General features: G+C 38.9%; 1 protein-coding gene across 1 annotated transcript in view; it reads left to right on the top strand.

The window, feature by feature from the left end:
• The first annotated feature begins 3,104 nt into the window (after positions 1-3,104).
• LOC130931469 (creatine kinase, flagellar-like) overlaps positions 3,105-25,054 on the top strand; it is a 35,953-nt gene continuing 14,003 nt past the window's right edge. Inside the window, 22 exon segments of the mRNA XM_057860301.1 lie at positions 3,105-3,183; positions 8,175-8,362; positions 8,457-8,611; positions 8,933-9,065; positions 10,916-11,087; positions 11,159-11,282; positions 12,116-12,305; positions 12,389-12,566; positions 12,941-13,140; positions 13,225-13,379; positions 17,249-17,381; positions 17,441-17,612; positions 19,770-19,893; positions 19,974-20,169; positions 20,243-20,584; positions 20,645-20,799; positions 20,859-20,991; positions 23,640-23,811; positions 23,885-24,008; positions 24,078-24,267; positions 24,337-24,678; positions 24,734-24,888. Coding sequence (XP_057716284.1) covers positions 3,110-3,183; positions 8,175-8,362; positions 8,457-8,611; positions 8,933-9,065; positions 10,916-11,087; positions 11,159-11,282; positions 12,116-12,305; positions 12,389-12,566; positions 12,941-13,140; positions 13,225-13,379; positions 17,249-17,381; positions 17,441-17,612; positions 19,770-19,893; positions 19,974-20,169; positions 20,243-20,584; positions 20,645-20,799; positions 20,859-20,991; positions 23,640-23,811; positions 23,885-24,008; positions 24,078-24,267; positions 24,337-24,678; positions 24,734-24,888 — 3,807 coding nt within the window. The 5' untranslated portion in view covers positions 3,105-3,109.

The following is a 25,054-nucleotide window of genomic DNA, read 5'->3' as shown; positions in this document are numbered from 1 at the left end:
TGGTACTCATAACACAGTCACTGCCAGACTCAATTGCAGTGCTGGCCAAAGTATTGGCACCTCTGCAATTCTGTCAGATAATACTAAATTTCTCCCAAAAAATGATTGCAATTACAAATACTTTGGTATAGTAATATCTTCATTTATTTTGCTTGTAATGAAAAAAACACGAAAGAGAATGAATTTTTTTTTTTTTAATGATTATCATTTTACACAGAACTATAAAAATGGTCCGGACAAAGTATTGGCACCCTCAGCTAATACTTGGTAGCACAACCTTTAGACAAAATAAAAGCAAACAACCGCTTCCAGTATCCATCAATGAGATTCTAACAATGCCCTGCTGGGATTTTAGACCATTCTTTGGCCAACTGCTCCAGGTCTCTGAGATTTGAAGGGTGCCTTCTCCAAACTACCATTTTCAGATCTCTCCACACGTGTTCTATGGGATTCTGGACTCATTGCTGGCCACTTTAGAAGTCTCCAGTGCTTTCTCTCAAACCACTTTCTAGGGCTTTTTGAAGTGTGTTTAGGGTCATTGTCCTGCTGGAAGACCCATGACCTCTGAGGGAGACCAAGCTTTCTCACACTGGGTCCTACATTATGCTGCAAAATTTGTTGGTAGTCTTCAGACTTCATAATACCATACACACGGTCAAGCAGTCCAGTGCCAGAGGCAGCAAAGCAACCCCAAAACATTAGGGAACCTCCGCCATGTTTGACTGTGGGGACCATGTTTTTTCTTTGAAGGCCTCGTTTTTTTCCCTCTAAACTCTATGTTGATGCCTTTTCCCTAAAAGCTCTACTTTTGTCTCATCTGACCAGAGAAATTTCTTCCAAAACGTTTTTGGCTTTCTCAGGTAAGTTTTGGCAAACTCCAGACTGGCTTTTTTATGTCTCTGGGTCTGAAGTGGGGTCTTCCTGGGTATCCTACCATAGAGGCCCTTTTCATTCAGACGCCGACAGATGGTACAGGTTGACACTGTTGTACCCTCGGATAGCAGGACAACTTGAACTTGTTTGGATGTTAATCAAGGTTTTTCATCCGCCATCCGCACAATCTTTCGTTGAAATCACTCGTCAATTTTTTTCCCCCCGTCTACATCTTGGGGGGTTAGCCACAGTGCCGTGGGGTTTACACATATTGATGACACTGTGCACGGTAGACACAGGAACATTCAGGTCTTTGGAGATGGATTTATAGCCTTGAGATTGCCCATGCAGTTCTATGGTTTTCTTTCTTTTCTCCATGCTTAATGTGCCTCCTCACAAGGACACAGGACAGAGGTTGAGTCAACTTTAATCCATTTTAACTGGCTGAAAGTGGGGTTTAGTTTCAGGTAATTACACAAATTAGAGACGATCACATGATTTTTCAAAGGGTGCCAATAATGTTGTCCCGCCCATTTTGGAGTTTTGTGTAAAATGATAATGATTTAATTTAATTTTCCATTCTCTTTTGTGTTTTTTCATTGCAAGCTAAATAAATGAAGATCTTAGAAACAAAGCATTTGTAATTGTAATAATTTTCAGGGAGAAATTGAGCATTATCTGACAGAATTCCAGGGGAGACAATACTTTTGGCCAACACTGTAGATTGGACGTCTAGCACTGTCAATGGCAGTGAAACACGATCACTTCATGCCAACCATCCCAGTTCAAATGGATTTGATGTCTACCCTGCTAGGAAATCCAGCATCAACCATAATTTTACTTTTGCTGTTGTAAAATGGTTGGTTTGTACTGGTATTGTTGCTGGGGGAATCATCATACTGGTCTCTGATTGCTGGTCTACTAATGTGGAATGATCAAGGGCGTAGGTTTGCATATGGACAGTAGGGACAAAACACTACCAACTTTTCAGGATGCTCAAATTGTCCCCACCAACTTTTAAGCAACCGTATTTCCCATTATTTCATGAGTTCAGTTTTATGTGTCATTTAGATATTATTACAATATTTTATTTGCAGCCTATGCAGACAATTTTTTTTAGATAATCATAGTCAAGGTAAAAGTCTTCATTTTTTGTTGTGTTTAGCTGTGCTTGTGGTCAAAAGCAGCAGTTTTACCTGAAGGAAGGCTCCATTTTTATTTATTTTTGTTACACCCTAAGTTTTTTTTTTACATTTAGACAAAATTTGTTGAGTGGTCTTAAGGCAATTGTTTATTTTTTGCATTCCTGGATAGTTAAGAGATGATTAACAAATGCTAATCTATTGTGTATGTTCATATTATGTTATGTTTAAATATTGCAATTTAAATTTGTTAATCAAATCCAGATATTCATTCTGGAATGTTTAAAAGATTTCTGTAGCAGTTTTTGAGAATGAAGGTTTGCATCCAATAGTGTATCACTTGAACTAATAAGTTAGTACAAGTCAATACAGATTTATTTTTGCATTGATCATTTAGCCTATCAATTAATTAGTTTCATATTCATGAGAAATGTAGCCCTGACCCCCTTTCACTCAAAAGTACACATGTGTGATATCTCGTTCCTACCAATGTTGAAGCCAAACCTACGTCCTTAGGGGTGATGTAGAACCAGTACTCTACCAGCACCTCGTATGATAACAGCACCTCGTACTGGTCCACCAGTATACCAGTAGTATCCAGCTTAATAATGGTGCTGACCCAGTATGTGGTGCTGTATAGGCAAACTTGTGTAGCAGGTGATGTGGACCAGCATGGGATTGTAGTATGTTAATTTTAGTATGTTAATCTCACGTTTAACGTAAGATGTACAAACAATTACATATTTCATATTTTTAAATCAAGGGAGTAGGTTTGCATAGGGACGGTAGGGACATAACACTACCATCTTTTTAGGATGCTCAAATTGTCCCCACCAACTTTTAAGCAACCGTATTTGCATTATATAATGACCTGTCATATAGGTGATTTATATTGTCTTCCCATATGTTGTAAGGATAGAATTGATCCAACTATAATTATGTGAATTATTTTTATAACCTTCAGACTACTGACATTTACCCATGTGCCAGTCCATTTTGTTTTCCTCAAACGCACGTTTGATTGGCTGATGACTTGAATCCCCCCACCCCCGCACGCACACACACCCAAGCACTCACAGCCCCGACAGAAATACATGTCGACAACATGTCTCCTCCTCCGTGCCCTTCGAAGAGGTTGGACATTATTTTTGGGCCAGCAGCAGCCACTGTAAGTAATATAAAAAGACGTCAATGTTGTAGAGGTGGGGGACACACCACTAATTTTGCTACTGAAAGTCCGACCCGCATCAGAATTACCATAACATTAAACTGTGTGAATTGGCGAACTGCAAAACTCAAGTGCGAAGCTGCTTAGAGAGGTGTCCTCCTGTATTTGTATTCTACTGTTAACGTTTATTGTGAGAAATGTAGTAAACAGAGTTTTACCCCCTTCTCCCCAATGTTCATTTTTCTTTTATCTGCCTAAAAGTAGCAAAAGGAGCTTTCTTTTTCTTTCTTTGTTGCTGATTTTGGCTGTGCTTGTGGACAAAAGCAGTAGTGTTTTACTTGAAGGAAGGCTCCATTTTTATTTTTTTGTTATTCCCTGACCGAGACATTTTTTCAGTCATATTTAGTTTCTTTATTTAGACTATGTTAAGTCTTACGACAAATGTTTATTTTTTGTAGTCCTGGACAGTTAAGAGATACCAACTTTGTATTTATTTTGTATGTTAATTTATGTTAAAATATTGCAATTTAAATTTGCTGAAGAAATAAAGACATTTATTCTTTATTTTCTTTCGTAGTTTAAAAAAAAAAAAAAAAAAAAGGTTTGAATCGAACAGTGTATCATCTGAACCAATACATAATGTTAGTTTAAGTCAATATGCCTCATGCTGGTTATGCTGTTATATCGTCCCTACCAATATTGAGACCAAACCTACACCCTTGGTTTAAATTATCATATCTTGATCCTCTGCTTTGTAATATGACTTCTTTTTTACTTTGATGTACTCTGATTTTTCTTTTAAATCTGTTTTCTATTCTATTCCTATCTCTTGTAAAATTGGTCTTAAAGTGTGCTTGAGTGTCTTAAAAGGCGCTTTTAAATAAAATTTATTATTATTATAATAACAACATAATCAAATTGTGAACCAGAATGATGGTCTCTCTCTGCTGGTTCCCAGCAATACCAGTACCAAAACAACAAAAACAGCTTGCACCTTTGCTGGAGGATGCTTGATTTTCTAGCATGGTATCACTGTCAATAGCAGTCAATGTATCAATAAATCAAATGTGATCATCAGACTGCAAGGCTCTTGCATCTGTCATTCTCCTCCAACTCGACGAAAAAAAATTCGCGGTAAGCAATTTAATACATTTTCGTCGATTTTCCTCAAGCAAACGATGAATATATGTATTTTTTATTTATTTATATATATATATATAATCAAACAATTACGTGATCGGAGTTGGGCAATATTCAAATTGAGTGATACTACGCACAATATGGTTGAGAACCAAAGTTGATTGTGCCCCGTGTCATGAGGTTTCATAATGATCAAAGCACCCGTCACGATTTCGAATATGATGTCTTGTTCTTTTCCTAAGCGAACGTGGAACAAACGATGTCTTTGAATGATCGCACGCGTAGTTCCGTGTCACGTTTATTGTACAATTCGCAGTAGTGACGTTGCTGATATATAGGTTGGCACACACGCATTTTGTTGTGTTTTATATACATTCCGCAGGACGTTTCTGTCTGTGCAGCATTTCCCACATATCTCCGGAGATCGACCAGAACAGTTATTATTCTTAGTGCTGGATCTGCAAAAAGGAAGAAAACCATGTCAGATACTGTTGACCAAGTGTAAGTGATATTGCCGATCTGTAAAAGGCTACATAAAAATGAACGCGAGAGCAAATGGTATTTGTTAGTATGAAACTGAAATATTGTCCTCTTTAACCCTTAACTGGGCCCATTACAATTTATTTTTTTTAAACTATATACTATATATTGTATTAACTCTTATAGTGCCATAGACCAGTGGCGTCATTAGGCCTATTTTAGGGGGGGCTCCAGCCCCTCTAAAATAGTCTTAAGCCCCCCCTAAATTGTATTTAAAAATGTAAAAAGTATAAAGAAATGCTGACATATTCACCGTGAAGTTGCCAGAAAGTTTGGACACCTTCTCATCTGTGCGTTTTCTTTATTTTCACGACTATTAACATTGTAAATTCCCACTGAATGTAATAAAACTATGAATGAATATGTGCGAAATTATGTACTTCACAAAAAAAGGGGAAGTAATTAAAAACGTAAAATATTCTTCAACGTATCTTCTAAGTAGCAACACTTTGCTCTGATTACTTTTTTTGCACACTCAATTCAATTAAATAAACTTTATTTATCCCTTGGGAGAGTTCCCTCAGGGAAATTAGTTTCCAGTGCCCATAACAACACAGCAACAAAGATAAAAGTATACGGTGCAAGATAATAAAGTGCTAGAATAAAAAGGATTAAAAAACATTAATTAAATTTAAAAATGAAAAAATTAAATTAAAAATGAAATAATAATAATAATAATGCTACTACTCAGGTACAATAAAAGGAATAATAACACCTGGTAGACACTAGCAGGAGAGGTACAGAGGTGCTAAAGTCCTATTAGTGCATTACTGTCCCTCCCCGTCCCACTTAATAAGGAGCCACCCAAATGGTTTTTGATGTCACAGGCAGAGGGGTCGCGTCCCATTAGGCAAACCAGGCAATTGCCTAGGGCCCCCAGCCAGCAGGGGCCCCCATACGTGCCAACAGATTTGGCACACGCAGCTTTACTGCACTGTTGCAGCGACAAGTACGACAGTGCCAGTGAAAGCCTTGTGTCTGAGTTCCCTAAAGGGGCCCCTTCACTTGCTCTACCCCCCCCCCCCCCCCCCCCACGTGACTCAAAGTGAGAGTGAGCGGTGATTTGGCTTTTTTTTAATTGGCATATATCCAAAATGAAGAGAAGTTATCCTTCTGGAAGCGACAAAAGAAAAAACTGAGGAAAAGGAAGCAAGACAGTGGTGAGTGTACTATGTTACTGTAGTTTTATGTCCTAATGTAGTAGAAGCAGGGCACTTTGAGTGTCCTAAAAAGCGCTCTATGAGACTGAGGCGTTATTATACTTTTATTAAATATGCTATTGCTCCAAGTCCAACTGTCCCCCTTACTTGCACATGCTCGAAGGGCCCCATGTTGCTTGTTGCCTGGGGCCCCCAGGAACCCTTGATACGCCTCTGGTCACAGGTATGCCTTTTCAGGGTTAATTAATGGAATTTATTCCTTTATCAATGGGGTTGGGACCTTCATTTCTGTTGCACTGAATGAGGTGTGTCCAAACTTTTGACTTGTACTGTATGTATGTATGGATATATTTGTGTGCATGCGTGTGTGCGTGTGAGGCAAATTAGTTTGACCCCGATATTGAATTCATGTAATGAGTAGTATTTTTCATTATTTGAAATTACAGCCATTTTGGTTACATATGTGCCCAAAATGTAATCTGTGCGATTTACAAATATATGGGAACAATTATCGTATTGTGAGCGAAAGTCAAGGCATCAAGCTCTGATTAAATATAATCATGTGGCTCTTATATAATTTAATCACTAGTAGACATCCATTTGAAGTGGGATTGTGACAGCATCGAATAATCGTCGTCAAAGCCAGTCAATGGGTTAAATGAGTTTTATTTATTCATAGTGAAACCTCGGTGTCTATAGTTTTATCCATAGTGAGACCTGGTGTCCATGTATATGCAGAGGTGGGTAGAGTAGTCAAAAAATTGACTCAAGAGTAAGTCATCCAAAAAATGTAAGTACAAGTAAAAAAGTATTTGGTGAAAAGAATACTCAAGTAATGAGTAACATTGTGAGTAACTGATTTTAAAAAAAAAATTGTGGTATTCTCTCAGCACAAGCTTATTTATACAAGCTGTTATTATACTTTGAAGAAGACTATAACCTACTACATAACTATATTAAGCCAAAGAAATACCAAAAATTTCATTGATTCCGTCATTGAAGAAATGAAGCATCATTCGTCCAAAAATCATGCGTGCCCGCTAGTGGAGAAAATATATATCCTATTATGGAACTAAAAAAATCATATTTCCGTTTTTCTGTGGTCGATCGGTGCGAAATAAAAACTGGGAGAGGTTAGAATCCGTGCTTTCGAGTCATGTTGACACCAGCGCTCTTATGTCAAGTACTTAATTTTTTACGGTGAACGGGCCGGCGTGATCGTAGAACGGCAAGCTTGAGTCTGATTGGTATAATGGAATCATGTTATCATTGGTGCGATGTCCCATTGGTGAAACTGGTAGCGTCACTGTTGGCATCTCTGGCACACACAAAAAAAGGTCAAATCTAATATGGAGAATAAAGAGGATATATGTAACGACTAGTTGTAGCCCGAAGTAGCTGAGTAAGAGTAGTGTTTGTTCTTCACAAATTTACTCAAGTAAAAAGTATGGCATGGTAAAACTACTCTTGAAAAAGTGCATTTTTCTCAAAAAGTTACTCAAGTAAATCTGAAGCGTTACTTACCCACTGTGTGTATACACATATTTTGTAGGCCACATTGTTTACTTTGTAATCCCAAACAGTTGAACTGGCTCATAACGAATAAGGTGACTGGGCTATAGTTTCAAGCTCTTGTTAAGATCTTTTTCCCAATAGCGATTGATATTTTATAGCTAATTTGTGTGGTGCACTCAAAAAAATAAATGAATCATATAGAAAAATATTGTGTAATCTCAATCGTCTTCAAATTCTGTGAATGTAATGGAATGCACGCTTGTTTGGCAAATGTTAATATTGTGGCGTAAATGACCCACCAGATCTCTATGGGGTTTTAAATTAATGTAATCCCTACTGTTATTACCACTTTGATTTTTTACATACTACTACATTGATAATCGCTGAATGAATTTAGTTTTTAAATATTATGCTGTAATGAGCTGATTTGTGAACACACTTACCTGGGCCATCAAAGTCATTTCAAAATAACAACACATCTAAGAACTGATTGTGATGTCATGAGTTGTATTACGCAAAGGCTGAAACATGGGCCATCAAATCTTCATTATTTACAGCGCAGTGTGACAAATTTGTTAATTTGATTAGTTTTGGTCCAACTGAAGCTTCTGGCCTCTCTTGAATGTATTTTTCTAGTTCTGATGGGATGGCCAACATTCAGCTGGGGGAGCGTTCAGTGAAGGACGACTTCCCCAATCTGAGTCAGCACAACAACCACATGGCCAAGTTGCTAACTATGGACATGTACAACAAGCTCAGGGAGAAGTGTACCCCCAACGGCTTCACAATTGATGATGTCATTCAGACTGGAGTGGATAATCCAGGTATGATCTATCTGATTGCCTTTGCTTTGGTGAGAGCCTTGTATACCTGTGTGGGGAGTTCACTGATGACTTAGTGCCATAACAATGAATGTAGGTCACCCCTATATCATGACGGTGGGCTGCGTGGCTGGAGACGAGGAGTCATATGAAGTTTTCAAAGACTTGATGGACCTCGTGATTCAAGAAAGACATGGAGGTTACAGACCATCGGATGTCCACAAAACTGACCTTGATCCAGAACATCTGAAGGTGACAACAATTTCACCTGGAGCTTTTTCACTAGTAGACGTCCAAACCATTTGAAGTGGGAGGTTGACACCACACATCAAATGTCTCTGAGTTGAGGTTAGGGTTTAGGAACTTAGGGTTGTAACATGCCATAAACCAGGGATATCCAAGTCGCTTTATTTTGTTGCAATGAAATCCAGCACACTCTGCGGCCCGATGTGGAATAGTTTGATAGACACCCTTGCCATAAGCAATTCATTCATGTTTATGCCAGGCATCATGTTATGATTATACATATAAAAAGCATTCAGGTAAGATATCACCAAATTTTCTCTGCCTCAGGGAGGAGACGACCTCGACGCCAACTATGTTCTGAGCACCCGTGTGCGAACAGGCCGAAGCATTCGTGGTTATTGCCTGCCGCCGCATTGTAGCCGTGGCGAGAGACGTGCTGTGGAGAGGATCTCTGTTCAAGGTAAACAGGATTTCACGTTTCCAGAACCTGAATTTTGAAGTTGTAAAAAGATTCTGACCTTTTATGTTCAAATTAGGGCTGTCAAACGATTCAATTTTTTAACACAGCTTAAAAATCAATTAATCGTAATTAATCGCAATTCAAACCTTCTATAAAATATGTCATATTTTTCTGTAAATTATTGTTGGAATGGAAAGATAAGACACAAGACGGATACATACATTCAACATACTGTACATAAGTACTGTATTTGTTTTTTATTATAACAATAAATCAACAAGATGGCATTAACATTAACATTCTGTTAAAGCGATCCATGGATAGAAAGACTTGTAGTTCTTAAAAGATAAATGTTAGTTCAAGTTATAGAAATTCTATATTAAAACCCCTCTTAATGTTTTCGTTTTAATAAAATTTGTAAAATTTTCAAACAAAAAATAAACTGGTAGCCTGCCATTGTTGGTGTCAATAATTACACCTTGCTCATTAATGGTGTCACCCATAAAATCAGTCGCACCCAAGCGCCAGCAGAGGGTGACAAAACACAAAAAAACAAGTAACAAATGGATATGACACTGTCATTTTAATCTGTTTGAGCGGGGCATGTGCGTTAATTGCGTCAAATATTTTAACGTGATTAATTTAAAAAATTAATTACCGCTCGTTAACGCGATAATTTTGACAGTTCAAATACTAATTTTAATTGTGATTAGTCTCATTCTGTATAATAATTGATTCAAAAGTAGTCATTAGCACACTTTTATTGTAAATGTACTACCATAATAACAAAATAGTATATTACTATTATCAATGGATATCATTAACGATGAAGACGTACAATCTGTTTGAACAGGGAGGGTTTGACACTTATTGATTGATGACAGCCCTCCCAGTTCAAATGGATTAGCCATCTATCAGTGTCAATGGGAGGGAGACCATGAGTTAAAATTACTCAAGATTAATTGCAATTAAATGCTGTTTTATTGATGAACTTTTATGCCGTTAAAATGACCTAAGATTAATTGCAATTAAATACTGTCATATTGATAAAATACTAATCTATAGCAACTCGAAATGAGACATTGACTTTAATGTGCAGTAGTAATAGTTAACTGAGATCAATTGCAAATACAGTGATCCCACATTTTTCCTGGTTAATGCACCCCAAAAAAATCTGTGTGTTCAATGTAATAATTCAGATTCAGCATTGAAAAGATACATATAAGATGTTTTTTCACATTTTCCCCAAAGTATAATTTTAAAAAATTGTATATATATTTTAATAAATGGTGTTCAAGCACTTCAAATGTAATAATTATAAGTTTTAAAATGTTACTGTCCCACCGAATTATTTTTAACCAATAAAGCATAAAAATGCTTCTCTGTTAAATGCTAAATTGAGTCCGCTGAACTCCACTCCATCTCCTCACTTACACACAATAAGTTGCCACAGCAACTGTTTAACAAGTTAAACGATGATTGACGCATGCGGCGCTTTAATGCTGAGGCTTCCAGGGATCTGTGGCAAGATCAAACAAAGTCTTATCAATCATCGTTAACTTTAATAAGGAACTCTAGCCATTGCCTGAACAACAAAGAGCAGGGTGAGGGAGGAAGAGACTACGCAATCATCTCGGCATAACTCATCTGTTTTTTTAATTGAAAAAAAATCTACGATGGACCGAGGGAAGCGCAAAGTAACGAGGAATCACTGTAATAACATTCCGTATAGTAATGAATTCAAGAGTAGTATTTAGCACTTCTATTTTAAACAATCTTATTGATAAAATACAAATCTAGAGTAAGATTGACTCAGTGCGCAGTTAAAATAATTAAAACTTACCTTTCAGCCCTGGATTCCTTATCTGGAGAATTGCAAGGGAAATACTACCCCTTGAAGAAAATGACTGAAGAAGAGCAGCAGCAGCTGATTGACGACCACATGCTGTTTGATAAGCCAGTGTCTCCTCTACTACTGGCTTCAGGGATGGCCCGTGACTGGCCCGATGCTAGAGGCATCTGGTGAGTAGGATGATCTCGCTTGTAGAAAAAAAATCAAATTTGCTCGGACGGTCATCATTTCTGCTTTGAAGGCACAATGTTGAGAAGACATTCCTGGTTTGGGTAAATGAGGAGGACCATCTGCGCGTGATCTCCATGCAGAAAGGCGCTAACATGAAAGAAGTGTTCACTCGGTTCTGCAATGGACTCAAAGAGGTTTGCCCAAACTATCTTTTGACCCCTTGATGGCTCACATTTAAGGCTGCCATTGATGTCCAATCCATTTTGACTCGAAGGTTGGCAGCAAATCCCAGTGATATCATTTCTTTCTGTCTCCACAAACTTATTCCTGTGCTGCTTTCTCCTAATAAATAAAAATGAACAACTACAATGGGAGCATATCAAACTCTCATGTGGCACATTGAAACTGTTCAAACTATAAGTACACTCAGATTCCCATTTTGTGTCTAAGCAGCTGATCAGGACAGTTAAAAAGGATGTCTATTACTATCAATGGTAGTGAATGTGGTAACAAATATACATCAAAAAGCATTTGGGGAATATATTAGTAAATGTAACTAAAAAAAAAAGAAAAATAAGATGAAAATACTGAATTAAAACAATGTTTAAAAATACAAAAAAGAAGAAAATTAATTTAAAAATAACAATTTTAAAATTAAAAGTAATGAACAAAAAGATTTTTTAAAAGTATGAAAAGTAAAAAGAATAAGGGGAATATTAATAAATTCAATTTTTTAATTCCATTTTTTTTAAAATTTGGTGTGATGGAGGAGGGGGCTGGTAGGAGTCAATCTCAGCTACCTATGGGGATCGATGCAGGGTACAACCTGAAATTGTTTATTCCAAATCATATTTTTATATCAATTCTAGATCATGCACTTATTCCTCCAATTCTTTTTATACATTTCTTGAATGTAATTTCTGGTAACAAAGTGTTAACAGACCTTAAGGTTGACAAAAGCCAAGTTTAAAATGATAATTAATGCCTGTTATCAAAGCTGTTTTTTTTTTTTTTTTTCTCTCTCAAGCTGGAGGGCTTGTTCAAAGAAAAAGGGGAAGAATTCATGTGGAATGAGCACCTTGGCTATATTCTGACCTGCCCGTCCAACCTTGGCACCGGTCTGCGCGCTGGTGTACATGTAAAGCTTCCAAATCTGAGCAAACATGCAGATTTTAAGGAGATTCTTAGGCGGCTGAGACTTCAGAAACGTGGAACCGGTATATTCCTAAAAAAAGTTTTTGAGTGAGAAAAACACAACTGAACCTTTGAATTTAAAATAAGAAATACCATTTTGCAACAGGTGGTGTGGACACAGATGCCGTGGATGGAGTCTTTGACATCTCGAATGCTGACAGGCTGGGCTTCTCTGAAGTGGAGCTGGTGCAGATGGTGGTTGATGGTGTCAAGGTTCTGGTAGAGATGGAGAAGAGGCTGGAGATACAAGAGCCGATTGACACCCTGATGCCCACTGAAAAGAGGTAGAACCAAATAATCATCTCAACCCTTGGCAGTGGTCATGACAGTGGATATCTCTTCAAAATTTAGCATTAGGTCCACATTCACTTCCAGTATACAGTATATGTTGTGGTAGTTAGTAAAAGAGGGAAAATGTCATTAAAAACACATGGTGACAGCAATAGACGTCCAATCCATTTCAACAGGGAGGGTCTGGAATACAGTTAAAATGAATTGGACCTCAATTGCCGTCGATGGCAGCCAAAGAGAGGCAACAGTAATACTACAATAAGATGTCAAATAGGGCCCTCAAAATATTGTTTCTCCTGTTTTATAGATGAAAATTAAAAATAACAACAAGGTTGGACTCAACCTGGTTGCATGTTTTTCTGTTTAGTATCGTCAAAGAACCTGAGGAAAAGCCTCAGCCTGAGCCCAAGAAGCTGACACCAGAACAGGAGTTCCCAGACCTCAGTCAGCACAACAACTACATGGCCAAGCATTTAACTTTGGACATGTACAAAAAACTCAAGGAGCGCACTACATCCAATGACTTCACAATAGATAATGTCATTCAGACAGGCGTCGACAATACTGGTACTGTAACATGGTTTTGTCCACGTTAGTGTGTATGTCACTCTTTCCACCGTTAATCATATTACACAATGATCATATGTGCAGGGGACCCTTTTGTCATGACTGTGGGATGTGTGGCTGGAGATGAGGAGTCGTATGAGGTCTACAAAGACCTAATGGACCTTGTGATTCAGGACATACATGGAGGTTTCAAACCAACAGACAAGCACAAGACTGAACTCAATCCTGAAAAACTAAAGGTATGAACATTTCATCAGGACCTTGATAGACAGTGGCAAGTAGGAGCCTCTGGGTATCTCCCGATACGATTTGTGATACATGGCTCACGATAACGATTCTCTCAATATGCTGATACAACAATAATTATCTACGATGCAGCTATTATTGAGGAAAAACAAGTTACAGTGCCCTCCATAATTATTGGCACCCCTGGTTAAGATGTGTTTTTTTAGCATCTAATAATTTTTTTTTAATTCAAATAATATGGGACCTTAATGGAAAAAGAGAAAAATCCAACCTTCAATGCAAGTGCATTTGTGGGGGAAAAAACCCCCGCATAAAGAAATAATTATTTGACATCAAATAATGTGTGTCACAATTATTAGCATCCCTGGTGTTAATACTTTTTACAACCCCCTTTTGCCAACAAAACAAGGTCTGGGGACTGAGATGGCCATGGGAGGAGCTTGATTTTGTGTCTGGTGAACCATTTCTGTGTAGATTTGGCCGTATGGTCCCAGGCTTCAACTGGGACCGTGTGCTTTGGTCAGATGAGATTGAGCTTTTTGGAACCACTCTAAGTGGGTCTGGTGTGCCACGAAAGATGCGCATGCTGAAAAGCACCTCATACCCACTGTGAAGTATGGGGGTGGGTCAGTGATGCTGTGGGGCTTTTTCGCTTCTAAAGGCCCTGGGAACCTTGTTAGGGTGCATGGCATCATGAATGCTTTGAAATACCAGGACATTTTAAATCAAAATCTGTTGCCCTCTGCCCGAAAGCTGAAGATGGGTTGTCACTGGGTCTTTCAGCAAGACAATGACCCTAAACATATGGCCAAATCTACACAAATGGTTCACCAGACACAAAATCAAGCTCCTCCCATGGCCATCTCAGTCCCCAGACCTTGTTTTGTTGGGAAAAGGGGGTTGTGCAAAGTATTAACACCACGGGTGCTAATAATTGTGACACGCATTATTTGATGTCAAATAATTATTTCTTTATGTGGGATTTTTCCCCCACTGAATAAATGCACTTGTATTGAAGGTTGGATTTTTCTTTTTTTCCAATAAGGTCCCATATTATTTGAATAAAAAAAATTTTTTAGGAGCTAAAAAACACATCTTAACCAGGGGTGCCGATAATTATGGAGGGCACGGTATTTCTAAGTGGAAACATAAACAATGTTTATTTTTGGCACTGTCGCGGACAACAGGTCAAAAAGTTGTCTTCCTCAGTCTTTCTCAAAGACGATGAGAATATTTTAGCGCAGTGTTTCAGTAAATACAAAAACTGCCATTGACAATGATAGAATTCCATTTTTTTGTTTTTACCCAAGCTTTTAATTTGAACTAGGGTTCTCAAGTAGTGAGCCTCATGAAGCATTGAACCACTTGAGCCAATTGTTTTCGAGAAAGGGTTCATTTTTCGAAGCTTGATGCGCACACGGTACCACCTACTGGCTGTAGTATATTAGTGTATAATCACAGTTGTCAACCACATGATTCGCTGATTTTTGATGTGTGTCTCTGTAGGGAAAGAATTCATTTACAAACGCCAAATTTTCACATCCGTGAAGTTGGCCCCCCAACAGAAAGAAAATCATCATTCGTTTGTCGTGCTGCAATGATTAATCGATGTAATACGATTACAAAAAAGCTTTGAATTGAATTTTGCTGCTTTGGGTATTCGTTTAGAGCACAGGTGTCAAACCGATTCCAGAAAGGGCCTAGTGGGTGCTGGATTTTGTTCCAACCGATAACGCGCTGAGAGTTTAACCAATGAACTTCCTGCTGAAACAAGCAGCACCTGACAAAGTTTAACTGATTACACATGTAAAAGATCTAATTGGTGAAAAGGTATCCTCTTCATTGGTTGGGAAGCAAACCTGCACCCACTAGGCCCTTTCTGGAATCGGTTTGACACCTGTGGTTTAGAGTGACGTAATGGTTTGTTTTGAAAGTGTTTGCATTTAGTTTTGAGTTGGGTGGATACACTGCCTTTAACTTGGCTGAATCCAGCTGCTCCCTGTTAAGACAAACATATGGTAAGTTTTTGCGTTAATGTTTTTTTCAATTTATTCTAGTGCTGTCAATTTTATCGCGTTAACTGGTGGTAATAATTTTTTAAATTAATCACGTTAAAATATTTGACGCAATTAACGCATGCAGGGAATGACCTGTTCATGCGTTCCATCAAACAGTTTACAATGACGCCGTTATGGCACATTGAGAGGGAAAAGGCAGAGAAGTGCAAGTGGACACAGGCGTTCATTGGACCGCGCCTTTTATTGGCTTAAGTTTGGCAACTCTTTCACTAAACATATAAGTATTGTGGCAAACGACGTGGGGAAGAATGACAGCAGACGATCTTTTTCTTAATACGCTTGAACACAACTCAAAACATACTGTATACCAATTGCAGCCACCACTGACAGTCATGGTTGCCCAACTTGCCATCATGCATTTGGCGGAACAGTTAAGTCACTACAGTATCATTTTGTGAAAGCACAACAAAAATAATATTCCTATCGCTCAAAAAATAATGTTCACAAAAAGAAAAGCGCTCAATGCAAAGAGAACTGGCATTCCCAAACAAAATACATATGCAAAATACACATAAAACTTACCCAGACTTTGCCTTGGCTAGATCTCTTAATTAATTTAAAACTCGCCATTGACACCTTCTGCTGTATTTCAATCACTACCTTACGTGGTGAAAGACACTGTGGAAGAACGGCAGGGAGCCCATGTGACGTCCCACTCGGCGACGTCAACAATGGCAAGCTATTAGTTTATTTTTTGATTGAAAATTTTACAAATTTTATCAAAACGAAAACATTAAGAGGGGTTTTAATATAAAATTGTTGCATTTCCATTTCATCAATAATTTACAGAAAACTGGCATATTTTAGAGATGGTTTGAATTGCGATTAATTACGATTAATTTTTAAACTGTGATTAACTCGATTAAAAATTTTAATCGTTTGACAGCCCTAATTAATTCCTAATTTAGTTTATAGGTATATTTAGCTGTTTTTTTTGTGGGAATATAATTACAAATAAATACATTTTATTTCTTGAGCGCTTTTGAAGTCACACAAATGAAAATCTTAGCAAGCCTTTTTTTTTTACTAAAATTTTTTTTTTACTAAAATTTATTCTGCAACACATTAAATGTTCCTAATCCGATTAGTCGAACTAACAAATTGATACATTAATCGACTACTAAAATTATTGATAGCTGCAGCCCTATTTGTTTGTGCTCGTTGGTGTTGAAAAAAATCCATTTGCGCTGTTAGTTTTTGAGTGATTAACAATTATTTTATTTTATGTGAAACTTCGCTGTGAAAATGAAATGGACCTCTAGTGCCATCAATGGCACTGAACGATGAGCTTTCAACTTCAGTTATCCCAGTTTAAATGAAAAATGGCAGGCAGTAAAATTTTGGTTTGTTCATTTTAGGGTACTCACTTGTCACTCCCTGTTCATTGGTCACTTGGGGTACATTTAGTGGCATTCCGGGGTCACTTTCTGTCCATTTTTTATTGTCAAAAATAATGGCCACCATTAGAGTTAACACTGAGCTAACCATTAATTTGTTAGGTTCATTCACCGAAGTCCAGTGCCATCAATGGCAGCCAATCCAACTTTATTAAAAGTTGACATTTCTTAAAAAAAATTTCGGGAGGATATCGATATCCTATTGGGATATAAACGTAATGTGATATCATATGTCACCATTAAAAGTGACCCTGGAATGCCCCAAAATCTGATAGCAACCATTGGTTCCTTAAAACTATATCGATTCTTGGCTGTAGTATATTGATAACTATGCCAATAGGCATGTCACACATTTAGCTAATAGTGTTCTTTGTTGTGCCCCCTAAGGGTGGTGAGGACCTCGACCCTAACTACGTTTTGAGTTCCCGCATCCGCACCGGTCGTGGTATCCGTGGAATCTGCTTGCCACCGCATTGCAGCCGCGGAGAGAGACGAACTGTGGAGAAGCTTGCGATCCAAGGTAACGACAGCTCTTAGTTTTACTAGTACATACATTAAAGAAATATGGTATTTTTGCAGTTCTGGAATCAATGACTGGAGACATGCAAGGCAAATACTCTCGCTTAAAGGACATGACTGAAGCTGAGCAGCAGCAGATGATTTACGACCACTTCTTGTTTGAAAAGCCAGCGTCTCCTTTGCTGCTGGCCGCAGGGATGGCCCGTGATTGGCCAGACGGCAGAGGCGTCTGGTAAGGGGAAAATTCAAATTAAAAAAAAAAAAAAAACATTTTTCCCTATTGGCTGCTATTGCGCTAGATGTCCAATCCATTTTGACTTGGAGGGGCGAATGAACATTCATTCGTCCCCTCCCATTTAAAATGCATTAAATGTCTAGGACCGTCAATGGCACCCAGTGAGTTGACATATACATCAAAAAGGATTGGGGGAACACCTAATTACATAAAAAAACAGGGTTATGCGGGTCATTAAAACGTGTGTCAAAATTCAGGCCTAAATGTTTGACAATGCATGTTGCCTTCAAAGTGAATGTAGAATCCCTGTGTGTCTTTGTATAAGGGCTGGTCACAGCTTAACACAGCGGTTATGCTTTTATTGACGAATTAGATGTCTCCATACTAAAATGCTTGGGATTGTCTTTATGTGAGCAGACCAATTTCATTCATGGTGGAAAAATTAATGCACTACAGTGATCCCTCGCTACTTGCACTTCAAACTTCGCACCATCAGTCCATCGTTAATTTTGTACAGATGAGCTGTCCCGATCCGATCACGTAGTGTCACTCTCCCACCTGCTTTACTTTCTCAGGCAGTGCACTGGAGTAGCTTGTTAAAGTTAATTATGACTGACAGATGTTGAGGTTCGATCTTGCCAAAAAAGCTTGGAAGCTAAAACTTCAAAGCGCCGCATGTGTCAATCATCATTTAGCTTGTTAAACACTTACTGTAGCAACTCATTGTGTGTGAGCAGTGTGAGCGGATTTGAGTTGACTCACTCAATGAAGCATTTAATAAAGACAGCATTTTTCTACTTAACTCTTGTTTAAAAATAATTTGGTGGGACAGTAACATGTTTAAAACTTACCATAATTATTACAATTGAAGTGCCATAGTTTTTAGTATGTATCTCTTTCCAATGCTAACACACTCATACACGCAAAAATATATATATCGCGGCAGGTTCTGGTCCTCATTAAGCGTGAAAAACGAGGGATCACTGTGAGGGATCTCATATTGAGTTCAGTAATATGCAATATACAATATAAGCACTTTTTCAATAACTTCATAAGCATTTGGAATCCATAATTACGTTTAAAAAATGATAATTTAAGAGAATTTGAATACAACCAAAAATTGGAAAATTCCAATTTTTCAAAAATTCTTTAAATTTAAGAACATATGAACAATGAAAAGGAAATCATAAACTTTTTTTAAATTAAAAAAATATGTTTTTAAATATTTGTCTTGAATTAATGTTCTATATTTGATACTTTTTATCTTATGATTTTGTTGTATTGGCTATTTGTGATTTTCTCATTTTTAGCTTTATTTTTCAATTTTTCAATTCAATCTGTTGTCAATACTTGTATTTCATGTAGTTTTGTACTACTCCAATCCTTTATGCCTATTTGTTAAATGTAAATTAGGCATAAAATGGTTAAATTATAAATTGATTTATAAAAATAAATAATATTAATGCACTGTATTTTTCGGACTATAAGTCGCACCTGAGTATAAGTCGCACCAGCCATAAAATTCCCTAAAAAATTTAATATACTGTATTTTTCGGACTATAAGTCGCACCAGCCATAAAATGCCCAACGAAGAGGAAAAAAAACATAAGTCGCACCGGAGCATAAGTTGCATTTTTGGGTTAAATTCCCTTGATAAAATCCAACACATAGAACAGATATTTCATCTTGAAAGGCAATTTAAAATAAAAATACAATAGAAAACAACATGCTGAATAAGTGTACAGTATGATAATGTTACATGATGCATGAACAATGTAATGCGAACGTGGCCGATATGTTACCGTAACGTAGCTATTAAGAGATATTCAGATAACTATAGCATAAAGAACATGCTAACAAGTTTACCAAACCACCATTGTCAATCCAAAACACCAAAATACATGTGAAATGTTATAACAATGTGTTAATAATTTCACACATAAGTCGCTCCAGAGTATAAGAAGCACCCCCAACCAAACTACGAAAAAAACTGCGACTTATAGTCCGAAAAATACGGTACTCAAAACAACAATGTTCTTTAATGACCATAAATAATCTTTTGCCTTCTAGAGAGGTCATTAGAGTATTTTTTTGAATGACCAAAAATAGTCACTGAAAGGGCTAATTTATGTGATTTGTGCTTTTCATTTAAAGGTATAACGAATACAAGACGTTTATCGTGTGGGTGAATGAGAAGGACCATCTGAGGGTGATCTCAATGCAAAAAGGAGGCAACATGAAAGAAGTGTTCACTCGCTTCTGTGATGGACTTGCTGAGGTTTTTCTTTGAATTATATTATAAATATTAACTCACTTCAAAGTTCATTTTGAGGACTTATGGTTATCTTGAATGTTTAGATGGAGTCGTTATTCAAGAAGAAAGGTTACGTATTTATGTGGAATGATCACCTTGGCTACATTGCCACCAGCCCTTCCAACCTAGGAACCGGTCTGCGTGCTAGTGTTCATGTCAAGCTGCCCAACATGAGCAAGCACCCAGATTTTGATGAGGTTCTCAAGAGACTGAGGCTGAAAAAACGTGTCGTGAGTACAGGTAAATATTGGCTCCGAGTAGTTTGCAACTTGATTTCAACACTGTACCTCAAGATCTTTTATTTGTTCATCAGCCGGTGGGGACGCAGCTGTCGCAGATGGAGTTTTTAACATCTCCAACATTGACAGACTGGGTTACTCCGAGGTGAGACTGGTTCAGATTGTGGTCGATGGCATCAGGGTGCTGGTAGAGATGGAGAAGAGGTTGGAAATGGATGAATCCATTGACGACCTGATGCCAAGCAACATTGAGCTGAAGGGGCTGACCGCTAAGGATGAGTTTCCAGATCTCAGTAAGCACAACAACCACATGGCCAAACTATTAACCCTGGAAATGTATAAGAAGCTGAAGGATCGCACCACCCCCAATGGCTTCACAATTGACGATGTCATTCAGACAGGCGTGGATAATCCAGGTACTGTAACTCACCCTTCAGATTTTCCAGTACCTATTTTAAATATTCTGACATGTATAGGTCATCCCTATATCATGACTGTTGGCTGTGTGGCTGGAGACGAAGAGTCTTATGAAGTTTTCAGAGATCTGCTGGACCTTGTGATTGAAGATAGACATAAAGGTTACAAAGCCAAAGACAATCACAAGACTGATCTCAACCCAGAGAATCTGAAGGTATGGCCACATTAACATTTGTACTGCAGAAATGAACAATTTGGTGTATTCCACTTTAGGGTGGTGACGACTTAGACCCGGATTATGTTCTGAGTTCCCGAGTGCGAACAGGCCGCAGCATCCGCGGCTTTTGCTTGCCGCCACTGTGCAGTCGTGGAGAAAGACGTGCTATTGAAAAGCTCTCTGTTGAAGGTAAGGTTGATGTAGCTGCGTCATTCTCATTGCTTTACTGAACATTAGGAGTGTGACAATATGGATATGGTTATATCACGATACTTTGTATCCCAATCAGAGGTAGGTAGGTAGGTGTGTTGTCATCCTGAGTCCGCTTCTTTTAGTCTTCTAAGAGTAGTTTTACCACACCATACAACTTTTACTTGAGTAGATCTGCGAAGAAGAAACACGACTCTTACTCCGCCACACTTGTTATGAGTTTTTTTTGTTCGCCTGCTGTCACTACCAATTCCACCAATGAGACGTAACATAAATCACATGACACTATGGGGCCGTTTACATTGTGACTCTCCGAGAATACGAAACATTTCAAAATTGCATTTACATGGGCCCGTCTCCATTTCAACAATGTCGCAATTCCACATGAAAATGATGTAGTATTCATCCCAGGTCCTAGGGAGCAGTGCAGATTTACAAGGCGACAGCGAATGGTGCACTTTGACCCCACCAAAGTTCCTCTGCCAGGAAAAAAATATGCCCGCCCACTCGAAGCGATGGGATTTTTCTTTTGTTTTAAAAGGCACAAAAATGGAAACATTCAACATTTGATTTAAGGATATATTAAAACAGTACATTAAAGCCGACATTCCGCCACATTTGCTGTTTTTAATGTTTAGTAGCACCGCTGCCCCCGCCCAATGTGACGTGTACGAGTGCTGACGTTGTCGGCGTGGTGTCGCGCCGTGGGAGCCTTTGATATGCATACAGAGCCAGCCCCCCTCGATCCCCCGCAATCGAATTCTTCCTCTTTGGAGGCAGGATTCAGAATTTTTCGTCTTCGCCGACACCATAACCACGCAAGGCCACTCCGCAACAGTCATTGCGTCTTCGTGTCGCCATGTAAACTGCCCTATTATACCAGTCAGATGTAAAAATGCAGTCACATGTCCACACCAAGCTTGCAGTTGGCAATCTGGAAAATGGGTGAAACGCTGGGAACAACCGTCTCCGATGGTAATGATCATCCTTGGGACTCGTATTCAAACGATGTTTAGCTTGCACATCAGTGTTGTTTTCGTCAGCAATGACTGTAACGAAAACATTTTGTCGACAATTTTTGACAATGAAGAGACCGTAATGCAGAGGTTGCGCTAGACTTTTTCGTTGTCTGTCATTTTGACTGACAGGGTCATAAAAATCCGGTCATAATCTATTTTTACCCGTCACTTAAATTTTTAAAATGATGATAATGACATTGTGGTGACCCTTTGTTTGGCACAATTCACCTTCCGTACTTGTGTGGCCATTTGGCCGAGCGCGTTACCGGCTACGACACAGTCACGTGACAGACACTTAAGAGACGCGCGCGTTTGGCTTGAATAGAGAGTTCACAGAGAGCAGCAGAGCTACAGCGGCTGGACACAGCATTTCGAGCTAACAAGACTCTTAACATTGTATACCGCTTCAACATATTCAATAGTATTTAGTTTTCATTCATTTTAAATTAATATTCTGTCCGAACAAGCTTAACAGAGAATCCACACCGTGCCATCACACGTCAAGCAGATGAATATGTAACTTTTTCTCCGCACTGACAAAAACAGCTGACTGTGGCCCCAGTAGCTAGGCTACATATGGAACAATGAAATTAACAGTTCACCTGCTGTGGCCTGAACCCAGTCTCACACTTTCCTCCTGGTGCGCATGGACTTGAATTGCGTGCCCGCTTGTGCAGTCCCTCTTTTTTCACGTCTTTTATCAACACCATCGTCGTTTTGGGGCTTTTTGAAGAAACTTCGGACACTCGATTGCCTTGACATTTTTCCGAGTAAGGCCAACGACGTTATGCATCAATAGAGACAATAGCTAATTAATATGCTCACTCGCCGCCAACATGGTCTGGGGTGTGAATTGCAACCTGTCAAAATGACGGATGGACTTCAGTTTTTTCCGTCACCGTTTTAAAAAACCGGTCAACGACGGAAAATATTCGGTTAACGCGACCCCTGCAGCAGAGGGACCCAGGAGAGGATTCAGGGTCACCATATCAGTCTTTTTGAGGTCTCTCACAGGGCGGGCTGTGGGCAGAAGAAGTGTGTGTTTGGGGGTTTAGGATTAATGACTGTTCGTGGATGGACAGGAGGATTCGGGAGTTACTGTTGTCAGGGCAACGAGGGTTGTGGATTTTGCCACCTCAGCATCAAAGAGGCTCTTGGAATCTTATCAGTCGTGTTATCAGTTGGATATCGAGCGTTCTCCGATGTTCCTTGTGTTGGGACAGGGTGTCCCGCCATTTTTTCTGGACTGTCCGGGAGAACTTATAGCAAGAGTTGGTGGTGTAGACGTGGGCTTCGCAACGTCAATCTTGCTCATGACGCACACGTTAAGCTTCCATGTTAAGAAGGTGTCATGTATCTCTTATGCCCTATATTCTGCTTGTTTTCATAAGTGCTATTTTATTTTACATTGGGTGTGTTAGAGTAATACAAACTATCAAACAGTAAATACGAGAAACGATACTACTCCCTGATTATATTAAGTGTGTTTGAGTAATACAAAGTCGATCGGTAAATACGAGAAGATACTATTCCCTAATTATATTGCAAACAGTTAGAGAGAAAAACTGCCATGAACATTATCACTGATATTGAAATTTCCAAATTTAGCCCTGGACACTCTGAGTGGAGACCTACAGGGAAAATACTATGCCTTAAAGAACATGACTGAGGAGGAACAGCAACAGCTGATTGACGATCACCTGCTCTTTGACAAGCCAGTGTCTCCTCTGCTGCTGGCTTCAGGAATGGCTCGCGACTGGCCTGACGGAAGAGGAATCTGGTAATTAATCCGAAACATACTAGTTCATTGTGACATAAAACATAGTACATTATTTGCTTTATTCTTTCAAAAGGCACAATGAAAGCAAGACATTCCTGGTGTGGGTGAATGAGGAGGATCATCTGCGCGTGATCTCCATGCAGAAAGGCAACAATATGAAGGAAGTGTTCACTCGCTTCTGCTGTGGACTCACTGAGGTTTTTAGAAATGGATTAAGATGTTTGATCTATTTTATCTTGCGATGACTTGCTCACCGTCTGTTTTAGATCGAGGCCGCGATTAAGCAGAAAGGTGAAGCATTCATGTGGAATGAGCACCTTGGCTACATCCTGACTTGTCCATCAAACTTGGGCACCGGTCTCCGCGCCGGTGTGCACGTTAAACTGCCAAAAATGAGCAAGCATCCTGAGTTTGGAGAGGTTCTTAGGAGGCTGAGACTCCAGAAACGTGGAACTGGTGACTTGCAAGCTTCTGGTCAAAAGCATCCTTGTCGTAAAGTCTTTTAAATATTGTTTTGTTCATCAGGTGGTGTGGACACAGATGCTGTGGATGGGGTTTTTGACATCTCCAATGCAGACAGGTTGGGTTTCTCTGAGGTGCAACTGGTCCAGATGGTAGTTGATGGCATCAAGCTGCTTGTGGAAATGGAAAAAAGGCTGGAGAAGGAGGAGTCTATAGATGACCTAATGCCAGCTGATCGCCAGTTAAACGTGTTTTCTGCTGAGCAAGAGTTCCCAGATTTCAGCAAGCACAATAATCACGTTTCCAAGTTTTTAACCCTGGAAATGTACAAGACGCTGAGGCAGCGTTGCACTCCCAATGGCTTTACCATAGATGATATCATTCAGACCGGCGTGGATAATCCAGGTACAGAACTTTGGTTTGGTAGTCAATGCTGCATTTTAAATCTTTACGTTTGCAGGTCACCCGTTTATCAAAACTGTGGGTTGTGTTGCTGGAGATGAGGAGTCTTACAAGGTCTTCAAAGACTTGATGGACCTTGTGATTCAGGACAGACATGGAGGATACAAACCGAGAGATATGCACAAGACTGACCTGGATGCTGACCACCTCAGGGTAAAGCATTTTACGAAGATTAATGCTGAATTGTGGATAGTGTTGCACTGATAAAGCACCTAAATGAATGTCATCAGTATCGTGGAGTACTATAAAATAACGCGCCGATGCTTCGCAATATGTACTCTTGGAGACCAGTGGTGTGACCAGGATGCCAGGTGTGGGT

Source organism: Corythoichthys intestinalis, chromosome 15, assembly GCF_030265065.1.
Source record: "Corythoichthys intestinalis isolate RoL2023-P3 chromosome 15, ASM3026506v1, whole genome shotgun sequence".
Taxonomy (NCBI): Eukaryota; Metazoa; Chordata; class Actinopteri; order Syngnathiformes; family Syngnathidae; genus Corythoichthys; species Corythoichthys intestinalis.
The sequence above is the reverse complement of the archived record's forward strand: the minus strand, read 5'-3'. Positions and strand labels throughout refer to the sequence as shown.